This window comes from Passer montanus, unplaced genomic scaffold, assembly GCF_014805655.1.
Source record: "Passer montanus isolate IOZ18808 unplaced genomic scaffold, ASM1480565v1 scaffold25, whole genome shotgun sequence".
NCBI lineage: Eukaryota > Metazoa > Chordata > Aves > Passeriformes > Passeridae > Passer > Passer montanus.
Window position 1 is genome coordinate 3,293,085 of NW_024367149.1, and position 22,200 is coordinate 3,315,284.

Here is a 22,200-nt window from a genome sequence, read left to right on the forward strand (position 1 = left end):
ATAATCTCTGCACTCATGAAATCCGAGAAAAATTATTTTGGAGGCATTATTGATTAGGACCACATACTGCTTTGTTTTAGGCAGCCTTGATCTGGCTTTGGACTTTGTGGTCTACCTCAATAAGGGGTGAAAACAGCAGTCCCCATATGCCTACAGGTTACAGCTGCGAGCATGGTAAAATTCTAACAAATATAACAAATGCTGCCATCTGTACCTGCACAACTGACTTTGGGCACAATGCCATTCATGTGTACATGTGTTATAAATGCTTATTAGCTATGTTCTTAAGCATGTTCACAGGATATGTAGAGACGTATCTTCAAGACTTAAATTTCCAAAGCAAGTTTGAATTTTCCATGTTAAAACTTTACAAGGAAAGGGGCTGCTTTACACCTATCTCCCCTCTGCCCTCCTCTCAATTATGTATCATACTTCCCCAGGCCAAAGCTTTAGAAATTTTCAAGAAAAGCAGAACACAAGCTACCCTGCAACCTCCCTTTGATCACATTTCTCCTGGTAGCAGCTTTGCTGGGATTGTTAGCAAGCCAACTGTCAGCACACAGCAAAGAAATACCAGCCCATGTCTGTGAGGCACGCAGGGCTCACACGGCACAGCCCGCGTCCTGCCCTCTGCTACACGTGGAGTTCAGGGGGAAAGGGAATAAGGACTCTCCTCTTCCATCTGCTCCGAATGCAGCAGCGAGGCAGGATTCCAACCTAGCACTCAGGAGAGTGCCAAAAAAGGGACTGGCTACTGTGCTGGCTGCCACTGCAGGGCCCCAGGGGTGTGAGGCCCGCCAGCTGTGGGGTGGAGCCGTGCCCCCAGCCAGCTACAGCCTCTGCTTCTGTCTCACTGCTGGCTCAGCGCGTGGAACGATCGCTTTAAAACAGCAATATTGTGCAGCTCATCGTGTGCTGCAGGTGTTCACCTTCAGCTGTCCCTCCCTGGGCTGGCAGAGCAGCTCCAGCAGCACACACAGCCTCTGCTTGCCTGTCTTCCCACGCCACAGAGCGTGGCAGCTATGAGATCCACGGGCTGGCTTTGCTCTGAAAAAGGAATTGCTGAGGAAAGGAAAGCTCTCACCTAAATACAAAGAGCTTGTATTTTTAACTGACTTCCCTCCCATGGGCAGGTGTGATACAACTCTACACTCTCCACCAAGACTGACCTCAGCAACTCCAATTTCACTCCTGAAGAAAGGAACCTGGTGAAGAATCAAAGGCCTCTGCTGAAATAAACCCCAGGGCCAGGTACCACCAGCAGAAAATTCAGCCAAACAAGAGCTGCTTCACATTGAGGTCACAGTTCCTGTTCAGACAGGATAAATCCAGCTGGTAGCAGGGTATGGTCTGTGAATCCCACGTGGACAGACCCAGAAGTCACCAGTGATTGGGTATCCACTGCAGATGCAGGGATGGAGATGTTCATCCGAGGCAGAGCTCCCAATCCCATACTGGCACCCCTGTGCAGAGGCTGCCAGTGCAGCTGATTAAAGAGCACTTTTTAATCAACCTACCCTTGTGAAGCACAAGTATGGAAAAAAGAGAAGGAACAAATTCCAGCTGTAGGAAACAAACTGCTATGGGCAAGAATTTCTTCAGCTGTTGCCCAAGCCAGGATGGAACCATTTGAGCTTGGCAGATTTGGACCGGGTAGGACCCTTGCACACTTGACTTCACTAGGATTCAGTGCTGAACTAGTGGATGAGTGAAAGATGGAGATTTAACTGCCAATATGAATTTTTTCCTCCTAGGAGAGGAAAGAAAAAGCAGTTTCATTCCTGAAAAATAAATTCCCCAGGTTTAAATTACATTAGGGGCATGGTATTTTTTATTTTTGTCTGGACATACATATTTGAGGGTGTTCTAATAAACAGAATATTTCCTCTGACTTTTATTCAAAGGCACTACCAAGTTCTGCCTTTTAAAACTCAAGAATTTGATTTGCTATAGTGCAATAAAACTTCAGGCAGGATAATCATAAATTCAGGCCTTTAAAAATAGTTCATAAAAATGTACTAAAGGACTACAAACTGAGTTACAGGCTACCAAATAGTATTTTGACCTCTCCTAACATCCCTCATCATAGAATCTCACTGCTGCCAAGCAAATACTGATTATTTTCCAAACAATCCCACCCAGAAGAGGAAACAAGTGCATAGAAAAATCAACGGATCTGTCTAGTAACACAAAGCAAGACAGTGATAAAGCTGATGAAAAAACCTTTGGTATCATGGAGCTGAATATTCAGCCTTTTTCCAAAGCTGCCACTCAACAAAGTTGTTCCAAATCCTAAAGCAAGATTTATGTACTTAGATAGAACCAAGGTTTAGCCATTTAATGTTTTTCCCCCCTGTTTTCATATTAATTGCTTGTGACTTTGTACTTTATCTACAACACATATATTAAACTGAATGCCAATTACTCTTACAGGTACAGCTATAAACAAATTAGATTCACCCAGGCAGAGCTTGCTCTTGCCATATCTTTGCAGCTAAGCTGGGACTCACTGAAGAAGAAACAGATCCCATACAGATAACCACATTAGTTTTCACATAATGCTTCAACCTGGAAGTAATCATAATTTTCCTCTACAAAAGCCAGTTGTAGCAACTGAATTTTCTACTGCTGGGCAACATCTTTTCAACTTTTGTATGTCAAAAAAACATTTGAAAAAATGTAAATGCTTCACTGAGCTACAAACAATGAAAAAAGGTGTTCTGCCTGCCATCAAACCCCGCTGTTAAAATATTAACACAATGTAAATATTGTAATATTGAGGAAGTACACTGTGTCAGTACTTCCTGGCACTGTACAAGAGCTTCACTGTTCCCTTCAGTCCCTGCTGTTAGTTTTAAACACGCACAACTTAAACAAGGCATCTGAGCTTCTCCAGTCCTAGTGCAGAATTGCAGAGAGGCAAAATCTTACTGTAGGTTCTTTCTAGACTAAAACCCAAAGTATTAAAATGAATCCTTAAACCCAAACAATTATGTAGATGTCAGTACTTTTGAGGCAAAAAAAAATCCCCAGAGTCTTTCAAAAGTCTTGGCATATTGCTGCCAAACATGGAAAGATCTTTGGGTATGCACTGTCCTCCCCTTCCTCAGAGAAGAAAAACAAGCTGCAAATGCCCACCAGTGCCAGAAGTCTGAAAGCTGAAGTTATTCCTCATGGCACAAGTCCCATTCCCCAGATTTGCCAGTTAAGCACATTACTTGCAATTGACTCTCTCAATTGACTGAATAAGCTGTATTTGTGCAATAAAGAGAATGAAGCAGCTATCTACCATCAGTAAGCCAGATGTTGCTATCAGGTCTTAAGAAATGCTGTCTAACTGCTGTAATGATCTATTTGTCATGGAAGTGTCACAGAAAAGCAGCACAGCTTCAAAGATCTCACCAGTTTCCACTGAAATAGCAGAAAAAAAATTGAAATCTGAAGTTACTGCTATTTACACCTAGAGGCCTCTCTGAATGACATATCTGATAAAGAACATCCATGTCTCACAGATATAAAGTCAAATCCAAATGAAATACCAGGGAAAAATAACTGAATATATGAAATGTCTAATATTCCAGAAATGTCTAATCCCAGCAAAACTAGGGGCTAGGATTTCAAGAAATGAGCTCTACATGCTGTATTATGACAAAAGAAAGGTGTAAACACTGCTTCATGCTAGCACAGGAAGCACAAGAATTCCAAACCCTCACCAACTTTCTAAAATACACTAAATATGGTTTATTCCAGGTTTAAAGCATCTGCTGCTCCTGAAACTTTCTCACCTTTCATATGTTTCTGTACACAAGTGGGAACTAAAATAACTTGCACAATGCCTCCATGTACCAAAGTGTTGGATAAGCCTTCTTCTTATGCATGGTAAGAACTGCCCTCGGGGTTAACAGAGATTTTCCACTTAATTTTAACTCGCTCACAGACCCTTATTCTGGAAGAGCTCCTTCAAGCATGTATCCAGCTGTATCACCAGATTTGTATATGGTCAAGACTAACATAAATCTCCCACCCTCAATGTTTTTTCACATGTCAGTTTATCTGCTAAGAAAATGTACTATGAACACAACACTTAGCCCCTGTATCTTTTATCTTACTTAAAAGGGTAGAAAAACTCTTGAGAACTCAGTGAGCATTCCGTATATGTAATGGGCATGAGAGGGCTATAAAAAGTCTAGGAACAGGACATAATTCCAAAACTGAACTACTTACTGTGAGGGGGAGTGTTCATTTGTTTGTTTTTAAAAGACAAACAGGGTTTTTTTTGTCTGTTTCATGAAATATTATAGCTAAGATCCTTCTCCGCTTCCATAAATGGATGTTTTTCTTACTCTCAGTGGGTGGTCTCAGAGTTTTGACAGAGGAATATCACAAGCTAAAACATAGGATGCTACAGAGATAGCCCACCTGCAGTGGTGGTGGATGTGAAGGGGCAGAGGGAAGGTGATTGCAAAGACCAAAACAGACTGTGGTGGGGGAAATCAAAGGTCAGAAATGTATTCACAAGCCTAACAATAAGGAAGTCCTGCTAAAATGAGCAGCCAAAAAGAACAGATACGTTAGAAAAAGAAGGGATGCATAAAAGAGACAAAAATGTTAGTGTTCACTTATGCTGGGGTTCTTTTGTTTTTCAAAAAGATCCTAATAAGACACTCAAACACAATGCTTGGTATTCTTTTTACTACAGTTAAAATATTTTGAAAACTGGTTTCTTTTATATTTCTATTTTATGCTAGCTAATTTAATGGGGAAAAAATTCCTGTAAAAGCTCTGGGGTAAACCATATGTCAATGCAAACGCCTGCTACCACCTTGTGCTTTGTTTGGTTTCTTACCTGTTTTCTACCAGAAAGTCTACCACATATTTCTTCAGACAGTAGAGATGGGCATCCATCAGCCCTGTTCTGATGTGCATTCTGGGATGCCTGGAAAAGAATAAAAAAAGGAAATCATGGAGTTTTTGCATGGCTGTTTACAAGAACTTGACTTTGCAATGAGGTCAGGGGATAGTGACAAGTGGGCAAAGGTCTGTTTCTTTGCATGTATTGTTGCATTGCTGGAACAGAAGAGCTCAGGCTGCCATTATTGGCCTGTGTCTATAAACTTACACCTGCTGGCCCTGGGCTGATTTGCTGCAAAAGAAAACACCTCCTCCAAGGAGTCATTACTCCTGCTACATCTTCTCATGTAAGTGGAAATTGCACATTACTGGGCAGGAAGCCAAAGTAATGGGCCCAGAGTGCTAAAAGTTACAGTGGGTAATGTCAGGGTACAATAATTCAAAGTTTCTGGCTAAGTGCCTGCCTTAATATATATGCAAGGCTGGGCATGTTCTGCTAGCAAACACAACAACACTACTGTATTTTCTCCAACACTTCCTGGAGGGGAAGAAGATGGGGTCTGCTCACCTTTCCTGCACTACACATTACAAATGATTGCCACAGCTCAATTACAAAGCATTTGGCTATCCAGCCCATTAAGGTGGGAAGGATCAGTAAAACTCCCACTCAACATAAGCCAAACAGGGAAGTCTTTGCTTTTGGAGCAGTGTCAGGTTAATATTTCAGAACCTCAGGAATCTCTGGTAGCTTCAAAATTTTAAGAACAAAGTTTAAGCCATAAAGACTCATTGACTGCTTCTATTGCTTCTCTTTATGCTTTCTCTGTTCTTAGCTAACAGAAACCCTTTTTGGAACTTGTTTCAAACCATCTAGATACTTTAGGCCAATATTACTTTCCCTTGTACAAATCTGTGGCCTCATTTGAGAGCATTCTGGCTGCCTGAACATTTGCCACTAGTTCTCATAACAGAAAAGCCACAAGAATATTTAGCCTGCAGATTAAAAAAGACAAAACACAACAACAGTCAAGGACTATGCTGAGCTGTTCAAGACATCCATAACTGCACTCATGGTCAAAGGCTATTAAGGTGAGAAATTTCAATCCACACCTGAAATTGTCTCTGTTTTCATTTTGCTTCCTTTGATGTCTGGATTTCATAATTAAGTTTGAATGAACATATTTTATCAGTGTACTCTATCCAACTTGGTTTGCTTATTCCAGAACATGCTAAAGTCAAATGTTTGTGATCATGATCACTTTTATTACGCAGTGAGCTCAGCAGAAGGATCACTCACCAATTGGGGCATGCATATAAACAGTAAACCAATACTACCACACCAAATATTTAGTAACACCAAAGCTACCAAGAACTTCAGGTGTTCTAGTAAGCCATTTTAAAGTGCACTTCACAATTAATGACTTGAACTACCAAAGTATTTAAGTCTTAACATTTCATGACTTATGTGGCATTTCTCAAGCATGCCATTCAAGCTACGCATATTTTTGACTATAACAACATTCTTTAAGTCCCATCTGCAAAAGGAAAGCTCCTATAATAGTAGTACAACACTTTGCAGTGAAGTATGTGGTACTAGAAAATGATATATGCACTTTCAGTAGATTACTTCATTAACAAAACATGAGCTCACCTAGCAATGCTCCAGTACTGATGTTATCAGTGGCCCAGATGTTGCTGTGGAAGGCAGCCCAAATAGCAATGTTCCTTATGCAAAGAGGATAGGGAATCCACTAATTTTAATGAGAACTTGCAGTTGGAAGTCAGCAGATTCCCTCCTGCTCTGCATCCTGAGAATGGTTTCCACATTTTGTGTATGTATGAGAGGGAACAATTTCCTATCTCCTCTGAGAAGGGTTCCTTTGCATTTATGTAATGAATATAATAGTTTACTGGGAAAATTAACAAATTAATGGAACAGGCAGTAAACATGTAAAAATATAGAAACGGATGGAACATAGGAAGGAGAGGCAAAAATGGGAGGAAAAAAAATCCAATTCCTAACCTGAAGATGACAAACAAGACAAAATTTCTTTAGTGTCGGACTGCCAGTTTTTTCTCTTCCTATTCAAGATCTTTTATACACTCCCCCTTAAATACCAGGCAGAGGAAGGCTGCAGGGGCTAGTCATCAAGCAACGCTGTAAAATAGGAATTCCCCAGTAAATGCTGGTTCTGTTGCCAGTGTCTGTGTGGCTCTGACACATGCAGTCTCCCCACCTGCAAACTGGAATAATGCTATTTAGCTACACCACAGGACACTGAGGATTTGTGGGCTGAAGTTTGTATCTGCATGCAAGCATTGTACCAAGTTTTTCTGTAGCTAAGCAACTTTGTTATAAAGTTATACAAAATCAGTGGAAGTGGACAAATACTAGCATGGTACTATCCCAGCTCCTCCATCACACACACACAAAAAAACCCCGCCCCACAAAAAGCAGCCAGACAGAAGATCTACTGAAACATCAGCCTGAGCTAGCTTTCAATGTAGAATATACTAACAATAATGGAACATCATGCTGGACAAGAGGGAGGTCCCACAATGAAATCCTCTAAAATACAGACCACCTAAGTGATTTGCAACAGAATAGTCCCATAGATTAATATTATAATCACAGCTTCAAAGGTCAAACAGGCAAGTTTGGGCACATGCATAAACAAAGCTGTGATTTCTGTAAACCAGGCTCAATAAGAGAATAGCCACACTAAACCAGACTGATAAGAGCACTCTATCATAACAAGCCACTAAAGATGATGCTCATTTTCATTGACTAGTGCTTAAACCAGTTTATCTTCAGGTAAAAGCAAAGGAGCCAAATAATCTAACAGATAACAGCAAACCCCATCACCATTTCAAATGAGCATCTGGTTACTAATATGGAGAGCCACAGGCCCGTCTCATGCCTCTGATCTCCCACTCCATCAGCTAATCTTTACAACATATGAAAAATGAGCGCGTCGCAAGAGCAGCTGATACAGAGAGAATCGAATAACAAACAATGCAGGAGCTGACGCACCTAGACTCATTGCTTCGAGGGAGATAATGCAGAAGGCTTTTAATTATATCATCAAAGCCAGAGAGAAGGTACTAGGAGGGGCTGGCTGCAGATGGTTAAGTGTTAATGAATGCCGGGTTGGGTGGTTTATCAAAAGAAAAAGACTGGATATGTATCTGAGAGGGTCACCCTTGAGATGAAAGTTGCAACAGCCATTGTTGGAGCTCTTTAATGAGGGAGGAATGTCAAATGTGTACCCTGTAAGAATCATACCAATTACTAAATGAACTTCAGTTCAATCTAGCAAATGTAATCAAGCACAAGTCATTAAAATACACAGTAAAACTCCCTTTGGTGCTGCCACTATAGTGTCTATTACTGTCTCTGCTCCCATGCAAGGGAGGGGGCTGCTCCCAGTTATAAGCTCTGTGCGTTAACTGACGGCAGATTTTAGTCCTAATGATGAGGCATGGAGGGCTCCCTGGCAGAAAGTCGACAATTAGAAGTCAGAGAAAGATTAAAAGAGCAATTTCAATGTGTAAAATTAGCTTTTATTAGCACATAATTCCACAAAATCCTGACTCAGGATGAGAGTGCATAAAGGTCTGCAAGAGTCCTTAGAAAAGTCTGTGCCTGTAATTCCTGACACGCCATTGTGAAATAATAAGCAGTACTAACAGGATTGATGCATGCTTCATACATGGCATTGCTTTGAAAGTGGAGCCCAGAGCTTTTCTTTCCCTGATAACCCCCCTCACGATTTCCTCCCTCAGGGAAATCAACCACTGATAGAGCAAACTTCCCTTGTTTAAAGGCAAGAAGTTGGACAATTGTTTCAACTGTAAACTAATTAAGAGAGATTACCACCAAGAGCTGGAGGTTCCAACCAGCTCCATACTCCCACTGACAGTGTGATAATGCCAGGCTGGGGTCAAAATCATAAATCTGAAGGGAGCACACACAATGCTTAAAGCCAAAAAGCCTCTCTACTAAGCATGGGATATTGCCACATTAACCTCAGCACCTCACAAATAAACTAGCTGAGAAAGAGAAATCCCATGGCCTCCCTTTCCCTAACTTCATACAGCTGTTGACGGAAAATATGAAGGTCTTTAAATAAGCTCAAGGACCTGAGGCTGTCCATACTCTAACACTAATCCAGGCAATGACACAATAAAAATCTAATCATACCTGCTATTAACCTGGCTCCTAAACCTACACCTGAATTACATCAGGTGGGCTCATGGGTATTAGTTAATCTTCCTCCCCATCCTTCCAAAGTAAATAAATATCAGCAAGCTATGTGCAAACTATACATTCCACACTTGCATCTTTTCTAACTAACGGCATGTAGCTCACATAGTCCATACAGCCAAACACTGTCACATTCTTCCTATCCCCACGCCATGAACTCTGCTCTTGCGTGGAGCAGCGTGCGGTCCACTTCAAACGCAGTGCTGACCCCTGCCTGTCTGCAAGAACGTGGTGCTCTCGTGTTGATACAAAGCCAGTGTACAGATCAACATGAAGAGAAGTCTTACAGCAAAAGCTGCCAGACCACCTTTAATGTCTCAAGCATTCCTGCTTTTAAAGGAAAAAAAAATAATCCCTAAATCGCATTGCTCATTTACGGGACAGCTCTTGGCTGTAAACTCACTAATAATAAAAGACCACTGTTACACTGGCTCTTCAAAAATCCCAGACACCTTATGACCCTAATTTTTTTTTTTTTTTTTTTTTTTTTTTACACAGTGCTTTTGGCCAAAAAGATCCCAAAGCACTTATCCCCATGAATGTCCCCACTGTGTGCCGGGCTGCTTTGCCCACCGGTGAAATGCTGCCACCTCTGGGCTGCAGAGCCGCGGTGGCGGGGCCGGCCGGGCCCCCCCTGCTGCAGAGGAGGGTGGGCAGAGGGCAGGCAGAGCACGCCACTGCTTGGGTGGGACTGCTTCAGTGCTGGCTGAGGAGCCCCGCGGCAAGGGGACCCCAAGAGCTCAAGACACAGGATACTGTGAGGTGTCTCCTAACACATACCATGAGCCCTGGGTGACCCTGACCTCTGTTTCCCTGCTCAAGCGCATCCCCTCATCCTCTCATCGTTCCCCTCCCTGTAGTTTTGTAACAACCTTATTTAAAAAGGCAGGAGGGCAAGGTTTGCTTTTGTCCATAGAGGATCTGGCAAGGGAGGACAGGACACTGCAGCTCTGGTAACAACTACCCACCATCCATCCTCACAGCTGCTGCTGCTAAAGAGACACTGCACCAGAAATGGGAAGTACTTTCCAAATGAAAATGTTTTATTGATCTGGTGACCTAAGTTGCTTGAAAGCCTTCTGAATAATAAATATTTTTCACTTAAAACCTTCACCACATGCCATTTTTCTTTGTTGTATTATGTTATTAATATACCCATGAGACTATAATACAAACTCTGAACTCACTTTTGACAAAAACATGCTGAAAACTTTTCGGTAAAGGAACTAACCTCCACGGAAAGCCAAAGATTAAATCATTTTCTCTAGTATAAAGAGTATAGGTTAGCAGTCAGAACTTAGGATTAGTATTTGCTCAAGGTCAGTAATGGTTTACAACAAGCCAGTGTGACCTCTCTGTAGAAAGAGTAATTTTCTTGGCAACAACAACGTGTTTTAAAGTTAACATCTCTTTTGACTTTGATGCTGAAGAGCAAGGGTGCCAACGGCTGCACAGCCACCCCATCACGTGAACCTATAAAAAATGTTTTTCTTCATCCTGCTTCAGCTTTCCCATATGAAAAGGAGAACAACAGTAATTCCTCAGCCACCCCATGTCAGAGGAGTGCTCCCTAGGGGCTGCACGGCCACGTCACTGGATGCACGTGCATCCCCCTGAGAGCACACCAGACACAGCTGCCTGTGAAAGCACCTCCCTAAACTTTGTTCCAAGGGTCTTCTCTACCATACTGAGTGTGAACAGCTGTAGGACACAACACAGGGGCCAGGCTGCCCACAACACTACCACCCCTTTTCTCTTTCCCTGTCACTGGAAAAACAGAGTTCATGCAAATATTTTATACTAGACACTTTTATACTAGATACTATTCTGCCAGAATACCCTGATTGCTATGTATAAACTGGGAAAGCAAAAGAGAGAGACCAAAATGATAATAAGCCTGGAGTTTGGTGTGAACAGAAGAGAATACACTGTGAAGGAGGGCGGGGACTGCCAGAGACATTATTAATAGGTTTTACCCTTGAGCTCTGGCAGCTACTTGTTCTATACACAGAGGAAAAGGATTAATCAAGCCTTGCACGTAAAGGTTCTTTCTATGGTCTGCCAAAATATTTAAAGGGCTATATACAAAGTGTAAGCCTTATTATTATACACATTCAATGTAATCATCTTATGCTACAGTTAAGGCCAGGATGACAATAAAGTAGATTATTGTGTGCTATAACCAATTCAATTCCAACACAACGGGACATGGCTTAGTCACTTAGTTCAGATCTGGTGTTTGAGCTTATTTTTCTGATGCTGGGCTAAACTGTGATTTAAGAGATTTAATCAAGCTTTGGGAAATGCTTTCTTTACTGAAGAAGGAGAAAGAACTAGGAGTCTGCACCTGGCAACCCTAATCATTTCCAATTTTCAGCTCATTTTGCTTCCTGCTTCATGGAAATTCACCTTAGTAAATAATTGTTCCCTAAAATCACCAGGCTGAAAGGATGACAACACTTCAGAGGAATAAGTTTTAAGAAAACAACTGAAGCTGAAGGATTGTATAGAGGCTACTGAAGAACAGCAGCTCCTGCTGATCCTTCCTACATCATTTCCCTAAGGGCTAAGCAGTAGACATATGATATATTTTTTTAAATCAAATAATTACAGTAAATGCATGGGAAACGGAATACTAGGTCAAAGCTGCAGGTCACTAGCAATATGTAGCTGACTCAATTTCTTCATGCCACTGGCCTGGACTCAAAGGCAAATAAAACTGTACTTGCAGCGTGAGCCTTGCATGACAAGGTTCTGAAGACCTTCTGCACCTCCCAGGTGAGGTGAGTCTTACTTAGAATATACAAGCCTCAAAATTTGGAAATTTAAGGTAAGGGCAGCCCTTTGTGCTACTAAAATACATAGGCAAAAATAAATTCTTCCTCCCCTAACTTTAAATTGCAAGTAAAAGCATAAGCCAAAAAAACCCTCTGAAGGTGAAATAAGCATAAATGTTTCCCTTGCATTTCACAGGGCCCAGGAGCAGAACAAATTGAAGCTGTCACACATATCCTTGGGGTTTCCCATTGTGAGTTGCTATTCAAGTACCTCATGAAAATCACCTACTTCTGCACCACCAGTTTATTAAAATGAAAAATCTCCCTTTAAACCTGTTGTTATGCACAGGCCATAGGCTGATCACTCACTTCCCTTTGCTAGGATCTTTGCCTGACAAGCAAACAGGCTCTTCATTACAGAAGGTGCACCTTTGTGAGTCTTTCTGTAGAACATATTTGTATTCAAGAAAGTTAAATTTCACCAGACTGAAGAACAACCTGACAAGAGTCTGATAGCAGATCATCAGGGTTAGAAGGAAGAAGACAAGTGGAGAAGAAAGACCACATGTTAGACAAAGCAGCATTTGGCTCCCACCAAAACATACAGTCCAGAAAGCAAGAAACATAAGCTTTGAGTCCAAAGACGGGAAAAAATTAAGTGTTATGGTTTTTATTACCAAAATCTACTCAAATCCAGCCCATGCTGGATCCAGACTTTCTGCCTTAAACCTGGCAATGCTAATTTCCTTCATTTACTGTAAGCGAATTATACTTTGTTCCTGCTCCTTGATGGTCTGTAGCTTCTTCAGCTGATGCTTTGGCCTGTGGGGTTTTTGTTGATTTTTGGCAACTACTGCTTCTGCCTCAGTTTTGGTTCACAATAAGCTTTTACTACCATATCTACTCGCATCTCAATTCCACTGGAACCTCGACACTTTAGCACTTGACATGGCAATAACTCTTCATACTGACAAGATCCCAACAACTGCAAGTGTCAAAATATTTAATTAGGTAATGAGAACAGCTTTATCTCAGGCAGAAATTAAAGTGGGCACAGAACTTGGCTCTGGAGCCACTGTGGAGGAAGTCTGGCTGTGACTGCCAGGGGACAGGCTGCTCCACACCTTGGCAGTGCTGAAAAGGTACATAAAAGAAAAATACATGTTGAGGAAATTCTACTAAGGAACCAGCACTCGGACTTCATGAATCCTGCTTCCCTACAGGAAAACAGAGGGATTTCCTGACTTGGTTATACTGAAGTCATGACTCAGCCTGTGTATTCAGATACACCCTCAGAGACACGCTAGCTCAGATTTAAGGCTGCATCAATCTTGAGCTGTGAGATTTCCAGACAGGGAGAGCCATCAGAGCTTGGGACATCAACCACTTTAGAGTACAGCCCAGTCCTGCTATAAAATTCCCCAGGTGCTAGGAACATCACACATGAAATGCAGATATACTTATGCTATTTTCTAGTATAAAAGAACCTATATTATTTATCGACTAATATTTTGACAGTATAAAACAAGAACTTCATTAAAAGAATGTCTTAAAATTAGCAAGTGTAACATTCTTTTTGGAGAGTGACAGCAGAATTGAAAACCAAAGGAGAACTGAAGTCAGACTGAAGCCACTGACAAACATCACTCATCTTTTTAGCCTAAAAGAACTTTATGATTACTTCTTTTAATAGCTAACTGGCATTTTACAAAACACCATTAGAAATACCATGGAATGAGGAATATAAGTATCAGAGGAAAAAAAAAGGAAAAAAGACTAGACACAAAAAAGTATAATCACCACAAGATGACCTTAACATCCACCCGAAGTCCAAATTTGCATTTTTTTAACAAGTAATTACAGTGGTTACAACCACACTGGATTAGTTTCTGGTTAGACCAGATTACTCATGATTTAAAATTTTCAGACTTGTTAATAGCTATAACAGAAGTTGCTCCTTCTTATTACTACAAGAAACTGAACCTACAACTAAAACACATTCAGGAAGATGCTAAAAGTTGGAGCTCTATAGCATTAAGCCCAGATGAACAAAAACATACTGCACTAAAGACAGAGCTGGATTTCCAAGAATCTCTCTCACCTTTCATCCATTAGCAGCACCTGAATAAAACCTTAAGGTTGAGCTGGAAGAATTTTACTCCTTTGGAACAGTGATCATACAGCAATCAGAATACTGCAGAAGAAAATCCTGGTGAATTCAGTGCAACAAGAAGGTACTTTGAGCAGGTTTCCTTCCTTCTTTGGAACAGTTATTGCTGACTGAGAAACTTCACATACACTAGAGTGAAGTATCTCACTTCAGCACATGCTAAGGTGGGACCTGCCTTTATAAATAAGTAGGCAAAAAACCCCCAAACAAACAACAAAAAACCCCCCAAAACACATTCTTGAAAGAAAAGTTGTCAGGACAGCGAATAAAACACTGCTCATCTGTGTATTTTCACAATTCCAATATTGATTTTTGAAAATTTTAGCTGCAGTTATGCAGTCCAGTTTTTGGCCAGAATTACCACATATTTTATTGCTATGACACCCAGCACATTACTTGTCTGGAAATAGAGTGGCTTCAGCAATTAAATAGATAGAAGAAAAGTCATTAATCTAGACTTCAGTGGTCCCTCACAGTGAAAGCAGCAGTAGAGAATCATTTTCAGCACAGATCACAAGCTGGTATTGAAAAGCAAGTGAGAAGACAGCAACTGAATGCTCTGTTGTTTATACCACCTGGGGCAGTGAATTTAAACCTCACAGCCTAGAAGCAATAAACTGGCCATGGCAAGTACCAGAGCTCAGATGTTCCATCATTCACCCTTAGAAGAGCTCTCTGTACAAAAGCCAGAGCAGCAACAAATCCAGTCCCTGTCCTTTGCAAGGCTAAACTCATGGTAGGACAATTGCCTCATCTTGAAACATTTAGCCTAAGAGAAAGAAAAAGAAAATGGGTAGTGGATGACCTGAAGATTATCATTTACAATTTTACATCAACCTCAGATACTATTAAAACAAAACAACTTCTATTCCCTTCTTGCTTGGAAAAGACTGGGACCATTCTGTCTGTGGTTGTAGACTGTTTCAGTATTATCCAACTGCATAAACGAAACTAGTGTCAAAATTAAGTTTTAAATGGCTTGAGGTTTATAGGAATTAAAGAAGGAAAAATTAAATTTGAAACTCTGCTTGTTTACTAGCACTAATTAAATATGCCAGATTTCTGGGCAAGCTTCCTAGCCTGTGGCTACTACGTTACTGGCTTGTAAAACAGTCAACAAGTGCATGAGTACAAAGTACAAATACAATAACAGATTTCATGTACAGTCCTGCCCTTAGTTTATAAAGAAAAAAATGTATTAGAAACAATCTGTAACTATAAAGACCTGTGCTAACCTTCTAGGCTATGCTAGTAATATAAAAAAGGCCCAAGTCTACAATGGCTGCTTTTGCAGAGACAGTTAAAAAAAAGTAAACACAGAGAGAGGTAAGAAGCAATAAGCACAACAAAAATGAACAGGAAGCCTTTAAAGACCAGTTTACTTCTAAAAATTCCATGCTTCTGGGCTCTGCTCTTAATTTGCTATTAAAAAGAAAAGGGAGTTTTAGCACTGCAACAGAAGAGGTAGGTCTGAATCTTCACACCCCAGAAGCTGCACTCTTCACAAATAGATTTTATTACTAAATTTGACTTCAGTAGAAAATAGCTTTATTCTGAAAAGCTGGAACTGCACATTTAATGGGATCATGGACCATATCTTTAAGTGTATAGTCCTTTACACTCTATACTTTTAAGACAGGTAATATCTTTGTCTTCTACATTTTAAAAGAACCAGCACAATGAATTTATAGTCTGTGAGGAAACTACAACAACCAAGAAAAAACAAACTGAAGCCAATCTCAGAAAAAAAAGGGGACAGAACAAAATGCAGTGGTAGCTGTATCATGCCTAGGTAGGTAGAGAAGGAAGAAGGAGGGACAGTAAGAGCCCATCATCTAAACACTGTTCTTTGCACACCTTTCTTTCAGGAAAAGGTGTCCATTTACTTTCTGTGCCTGAAGCAGCTGTTTTGACAAAAGCAGCAAACAACTCTTAATAAAAAAAACACTTGTGGACAATTTGCTGCCTTGACAGCTTTAACGTGAAAAGCCTTTCACAGCAACTCAAATTAATGTGTGTTCCCAGTGTACAGTAGTCTTGCTCAGCTTTAAGGAAACCAGGAATTATGCTTCAATAAAAATTCAGCCACGCAAATATTCTGCTGTAAAAAGAGGCATAAACATATAACTCTTCAACTTCCAGAATCACGTACATGAGGCAAAGGGAAATTATATAAAAATAACTAGGCTTTTGTTTACATCGCTGATTTAGAAGAGCAATTCCAGAAACTAAATTGCTTCCACAGAGGTATTGATTTAATTAGTCTGCATAGCATGCTTTATTTGTGTTCAGACCTCTGACGTACATCGATAAAAAAAGAAAAAAAAATACACAGTGGACACACACAAAATAATTGCTTAAACTTTTTCCATGCCAAATACAAGTAGGAATTCTCAAACACACTTTCATGGGCTCTTCCCAACATGCAAATGATCTTTTTTTAATATAAACAATCTATGTGTGTTTTCAATTAAAAACATGACTGGATCGATTGGATCATATATTTTTGCAAACCAGCCAAAAATCAAACACAAACTGAAGCCACGAAGGAATTTCTGGAAGTAGAAACCATACTACAGTTCTACTTCTGGCAGCAAGAAACACCTCTCATTTTCAAACAATGGTAGAACTGACAGCAGTGCCCCAAAGCATGCTGTCATTCAGCAATGAAATAACTACATTAACAAACAGTACTCAGAAGCCTAAAAACCCCTAAGTGATCAAATGGGCAAATAAGCCCACTATGATCAAGTAACAGCAGAACACTGGCTTCTTGCTTTTTGGTAACTCTTAATCTCAGTTTTGGGTCTCACTATTCAACAGGATGACAACACGTTCCTCAGAGATGTGAACAATGGATTTTCACAAACAGTGGCAGAGAGGGTGACAATTCTGCTTGAAGTAACAAACAGGACTGCTAAGAATGGACTCTCATGCACTTTTTTTCCCCATTGCATTTTGATCCCCATGAGTACAGATATTGCTTGGCCTTCCTCACTATAGATTTAAAAGCCAAAATATCCCAGAATTTTGGGAATGAACATTCAACTGCATGTGTAAATAAGATATTATTCACTTTTAGAGACCACATCCAAGTTCAAGTCAGTGTCTGCCTTGAATGAATACTTCTGAAGCTCATACATTTTTCTGCTCTTTATAACCTCACCTAATTTTCCCTATGCATACAGCACCCAGCAAGCAGGGATCAACAATTCTGACACGAGAAGTCAGATCAGCCTTTGCAAAGACACAGTCACAACATCTTTCCCTGGTTTACACTGCAGCTCTCTTTAACTCTCCTGTATGCACAGCACCCAGCTGGTGGTGGCCTCACATCATCTTCCCAAAACCCCTGCTCATTTCAAGCTTTTGGATGCTGAACCATTTGGTTCAGCTTTCAACTCTTCACCATACAATAACTTTTCAGGCACTGCCCAATGATAAAAACATTCACAGGTCAGTGTATCTAGAACTTAGGAAACAGCCATATGCTAAGATACCATATCCTAAGACTCTGGATATTTCCACTGAAATATGAACTAACACTCATGGCCAATTTTTTTATTGCCATTGGAAGAGCAGTGAAATCATCAGTAGATATACAGACATATGACAGGTAGCAGACTGAAGCCTCCCAGAAGTCTTGACTGGAACTTGTGAGTCACTTCCACTGCAAACACAACATGTTTTCATGTTTGAAAATTAAGAAGGCAAAGCACAGATATCAAAGTAAAACAAACTTAAATTATTGTGCTGCACTTTCCAATGATTTTTCATGCATACTCAGTACTAGCCACCTTTCTCATATTGAGAAGTTCATATCCTTTCATCCACTGCCTCCAAGATGGTGAATCAATCAGCTAGAACTTGAATCACAGAAATGAAGGAGCAGGTAAAGTGACAGATTTCTTTGCAGCAGGCTATTGAACTGCAAGGTTATTTCAGCTCTGGAGGCTGGCATTTCTGCTGTTCATGGCATTCTTGATTTACAGGTTCATTATGACTTTGTTTATGCACACAACTTTTATGAAGCCACTATTCAGTAGGGCAGTATCACTTTGTTTTATTACCATAACCTATCATTCAGAAAACATTCACTCTTTCTGTTTATGGATAAAACTGACATAAAAAAAAGTGAAGAAGTAGATCACACACAGCTGCCCAAATCAACTGGGAAGATGGGTTACAACAGATTGCTTGCAAAAGTATCTGTCACGTTTTTAAAATGTTTAGGAGACATGAAAGCAGTTAGTCTTTGGAGTGATCACATTCTAAAGAAAATTACTTTTCTACTGTGAAAATAAACTATTTGAGGAATTATAAAATATTATACTCTTGTTTGATACTTGTATTCTATTGGATCCTGGAAGTGCTGACCAAAGCTATACATCCAGGTAGCAAAACCACAGTTGACACCACAGCATTTTAAAGCTGCCATCAGGTGGCCAAACTGGAAGTGGAGAGCAGCAAACAAATGCAAGAACTGAGGAAACATCAACATCACTTTTTCTCCTTTATGCAGAACAATAGGGACCTGACAAAGCCCAGATGACACAAGGGTTTCTGCAGCAGGACTGGTTCCTCCCAGGGAGGACACACAAGCCCTGGGGCCGGCCCTGGCAGCCCTGGCATTTGCAGAACCAGTTTGTACGCATGCCAGGAGTCACACACCTGTACACAAATCCCTGCACATCCAGGAGTGGCTGGTATTTATTAATGCAAAAGAAAATAGATTTAATTTTTCGCCGCACGTCAAGTGCCCTTGAAGAAATAAAAAGAAAAAAAGGAGAATTAGTACACTGAAAGGAAATTAGAGACAGTGGAGTGGTAAGAACAGCAGTGCATAACAATAAAACACACAACATACGTCATAAATACAACAGGCATCTGACATGCAAAAATACAAGTGCTGAAACTGAAAATCTGGGTTCAAACATGACCTGTAGCTCAGGCTGGATGCAGTCTTAGATCAGCTGTTTCCTACAGGTCATTTTAACAAGTACTATTCTGACTCAGAGTGTGGGAAAGCCAACAGTTAATACCCTGTACTCAGGGCACACTACTGACACAAATGTTCTCGAGTTATCCCCCTATGAGACAGGAAGGAAATACTGCATTCATTTTAAAAAGCAAAGAAAGTGTGAGACACTGACATTAAATAGATTTCTCAAGGTCACAAAGCCAAGTGGAGAGGTGAGATCTCTTTGTGTATAAATTACAAGGCATCCTTATTGCAAACAGGTGATAACACACCAATTTGTATGAAGCTTATCCCTTCCAGCATCAGATCTCCCAGAGAACTTTTCCTCTGTAAACACAAAGGTTGCTTATTTTAATGGTTATCTACAACAAAAAGATTAACACTTCCATTTTTTTCAAAAAGAAGAACAGATTAGGAAGAAGTAAGGTCAGACAACTTTTCTGCAAATACTTGAATTCAACAGTTGCCTAGGAAAGTAAAAGTAATTTTTTACCCCCAGGCATAAGGTCACCCCTATCACATATGAAGGCCTGGAATCTAAAAAATATTCCTAGTATTGTAACATTTTTTCAAACAACTAATAAGGACATACAAAAAAAGCTAAAGTCTGTTTTATTCCAGTATGCTTCCCTCATATAGCACTGTAAATCAAAGAACACATACAATCCTGCGTTCTAAAGCCACTACAATGGGGGTACATCTAAAACAAACACATGCAAAGGACAAATTCCTTAAATCTGAAATACAGACTATTTTCTCAAAGGGTAAGATATAGAAAAACATACCAGCAAGCACCAATTCGTCTCACTGATCCATCCCCTCAATAGCCAGAGGCTACTTTTAAGTGTGCTGACTTAACACAGGAATCTGAATTGTATAAATCAATGTCTCAATTAACATTTTGTTTAGGAAGAGTTACGGAAGAAAAACAGAATGTAATCATTTGCTAGCACAGTGGCTCCAGAGGTCTGGGAGTGTGTGCAAAAAGAATGGAGTTGAATGTGGGAAGGGTCCATTATTCTTTCAATAGCGTCTGGTGCTGCAAAGCATGTACTTGCATACTTTCCTACTGGAAAAGCTTAAGTCTTCAGTAGCTCCTTGCTCTGGGAAAATGGCAGGCACCCAAACGCTAACCCAGGGATCTAGGAACAAGATCTACCTGAAGAACAATATTTTTCAAGTGGCCTTAGAAGTGAAAAATGGCCACAAAGAGAAGTCTCATTTCCCAAGGGATTTTATTCCTTCTGTCTGGCTGCTGTTTGTCAGGTGCCGTTCCTCACACACATCCTCAGCACATTCTAAAGCAAGAATGGAGCGAGGGCCTCTCTAAAAATAATCACACTTGCTGAAAGACCAGCCCTGCATAAATATCTCTAACAGTACAAACAGAAATCAGACTTCTTGCCCAATACTTTAGTTGAAATTTATGGCACCACTGGCCATGATTCTGTTATTACTATTCTACCTGGCTAAGGCTCAAAGTCACAGAAGTGGGAATTTCAGAGGTATTTTCAGAAATGATGTAGCTCATCTGGGAAAAAAAACTCAACAAAAAATTACTTAGTTCTACAAATACTGTACCAATGCATCAGTGAACAAAGCTATATATTACACATATATGTATACATATATGAACACATACACCATAGAGATGGGACAGAGAAGTTAAGGACACACACAGCCTCTGAAATTATATTTAATGCTACACCTTGGGAATAATAAAGCAAAGGGGAGGGGGGGAAATAAAATCAAAGGGAATATTAGAAGACAGTCTCTGGTGTTCTTGCAAATATCACCAGCTGCTGGATGATTTATATGCAAAAAAACCCTAGAAGTTGAGCTTTAACTTAAATTTCCCTGCTTTCTTACTGGTTTGCTTCCAACCCTAGGAGTTTAATTAAAGTCCATCAGCCAAATTTTTCTGAAGGATGTAAGTTACTCCTTTTTTATATCTTCCTGTACTAACTAACCCAGATTTTTTAAACTTCTGAGTTTTCACCAACCTGATTATGAATACACACACACATACACACACATTTTTAAGAAGGTTAAAGAACTTCAAGATGATCAACCCAAGAAATACCAACAGCTGCTGCTGGCCAATATGCAGATATGCAGGTACATGCAATTTATACTAAAATGAGTAACGGGGCAAGATACAGCATTCTGCATTGCCAGTTCACATGTCAAGATCTAACAGCCACCTCCTTCTTAACAGAATACATAATATTTGGTGACTGGGGAAGGAGAGTTCTACAAGAAATCTCCTAGAAAAGTGGATAAGCCGTTTTACTGCTTGTAAAAGGAATCTCTCTCTCATCTTCCCTAGCTTTCTCTAGGGAAATGGTGCAATAAATTTGATGAAGAAAGGAAGGATTTAAAGCCAGAGAAAATTAGGATTTCTCAAAGGAGAAACATGCTGCCCTTAGGAATAGATCTCCGCTATTTACTTGATCTACTGGAAGAACTCCTGGGGAGCATGTCTTAGCAAGAGAAAGGAAAGTTTGCTATGCTCTTCATTTCCTGTGTAATTCCAGAAACTGCCAGCACAATGCTGTTTGGGGAGAACCACACTACAGCTATTCAACAGGGAATTCGGCATTGTATTCCGAATGAATGGAAACTTTCTCAAAGATATATATTTGCTGCAACTAAAGGAGAATGCAAACCCAGTAAGGATGTGAGCCCACATACACCTTCAATCAGCTAATTGCAAATTGTGACTCTTTCCATTATGACTTTCGCAATTCTTCGCAGTGTGAAACATCACAGTAAATCACCCGGGTTAGAGTTCACAGGAGCCACGGACTAAGTGCAATAAATCAGCACTAAAAATATTATGCAACTGCAGTTCAGCTGATACCAAGTGTAGCTAATTTTAATGGAGAGGCTATCACTTTTATGTGCCCTTCCAAGTTAGTGATTTGGGGTCTCGGTGACCGGGATAAAGGAAAGGCTCTCCAAAATCTGGATTTCTCAGAATAAACTGGATGAATGGTTCCCTGCAAAAATCCCAGGGGTATTTCCCTCCTGCCACTGCAAAAACCTTCTGTTAAGTATGACAATTTAAAGGACTGAAAATGCATCAGTAACACAGAACAGTAAGGGAACCACAAACTTTGGCCGGGTTCATGAGCCAGAACCTCATCCCCAA

General features: G+C 40.3%; 1 protein-coding gene across 1 annotated transcript in view; it reads right to left on the minus strand.

The window, feature by feature from the left end:
- Positions 1-22,200, minus strand: part of EIF2B3 (eukaryotic translation initiation factor 2B subunit gamma) — a 99,105-nt gene that overhangs the window by 43,557 nt on the left and 33,348 nt on the right. The window contains exon 5 of the mRNA XM_039711686.1: positions 4,847-4,936. Within this exon, the coding sequence (XP_039567620.1) occupies positions 4,847-4,936 (90 nt within the window). The remainder of the gene's footprint in view (positions 1-4,846; positions 4,937-22,200) is intronic.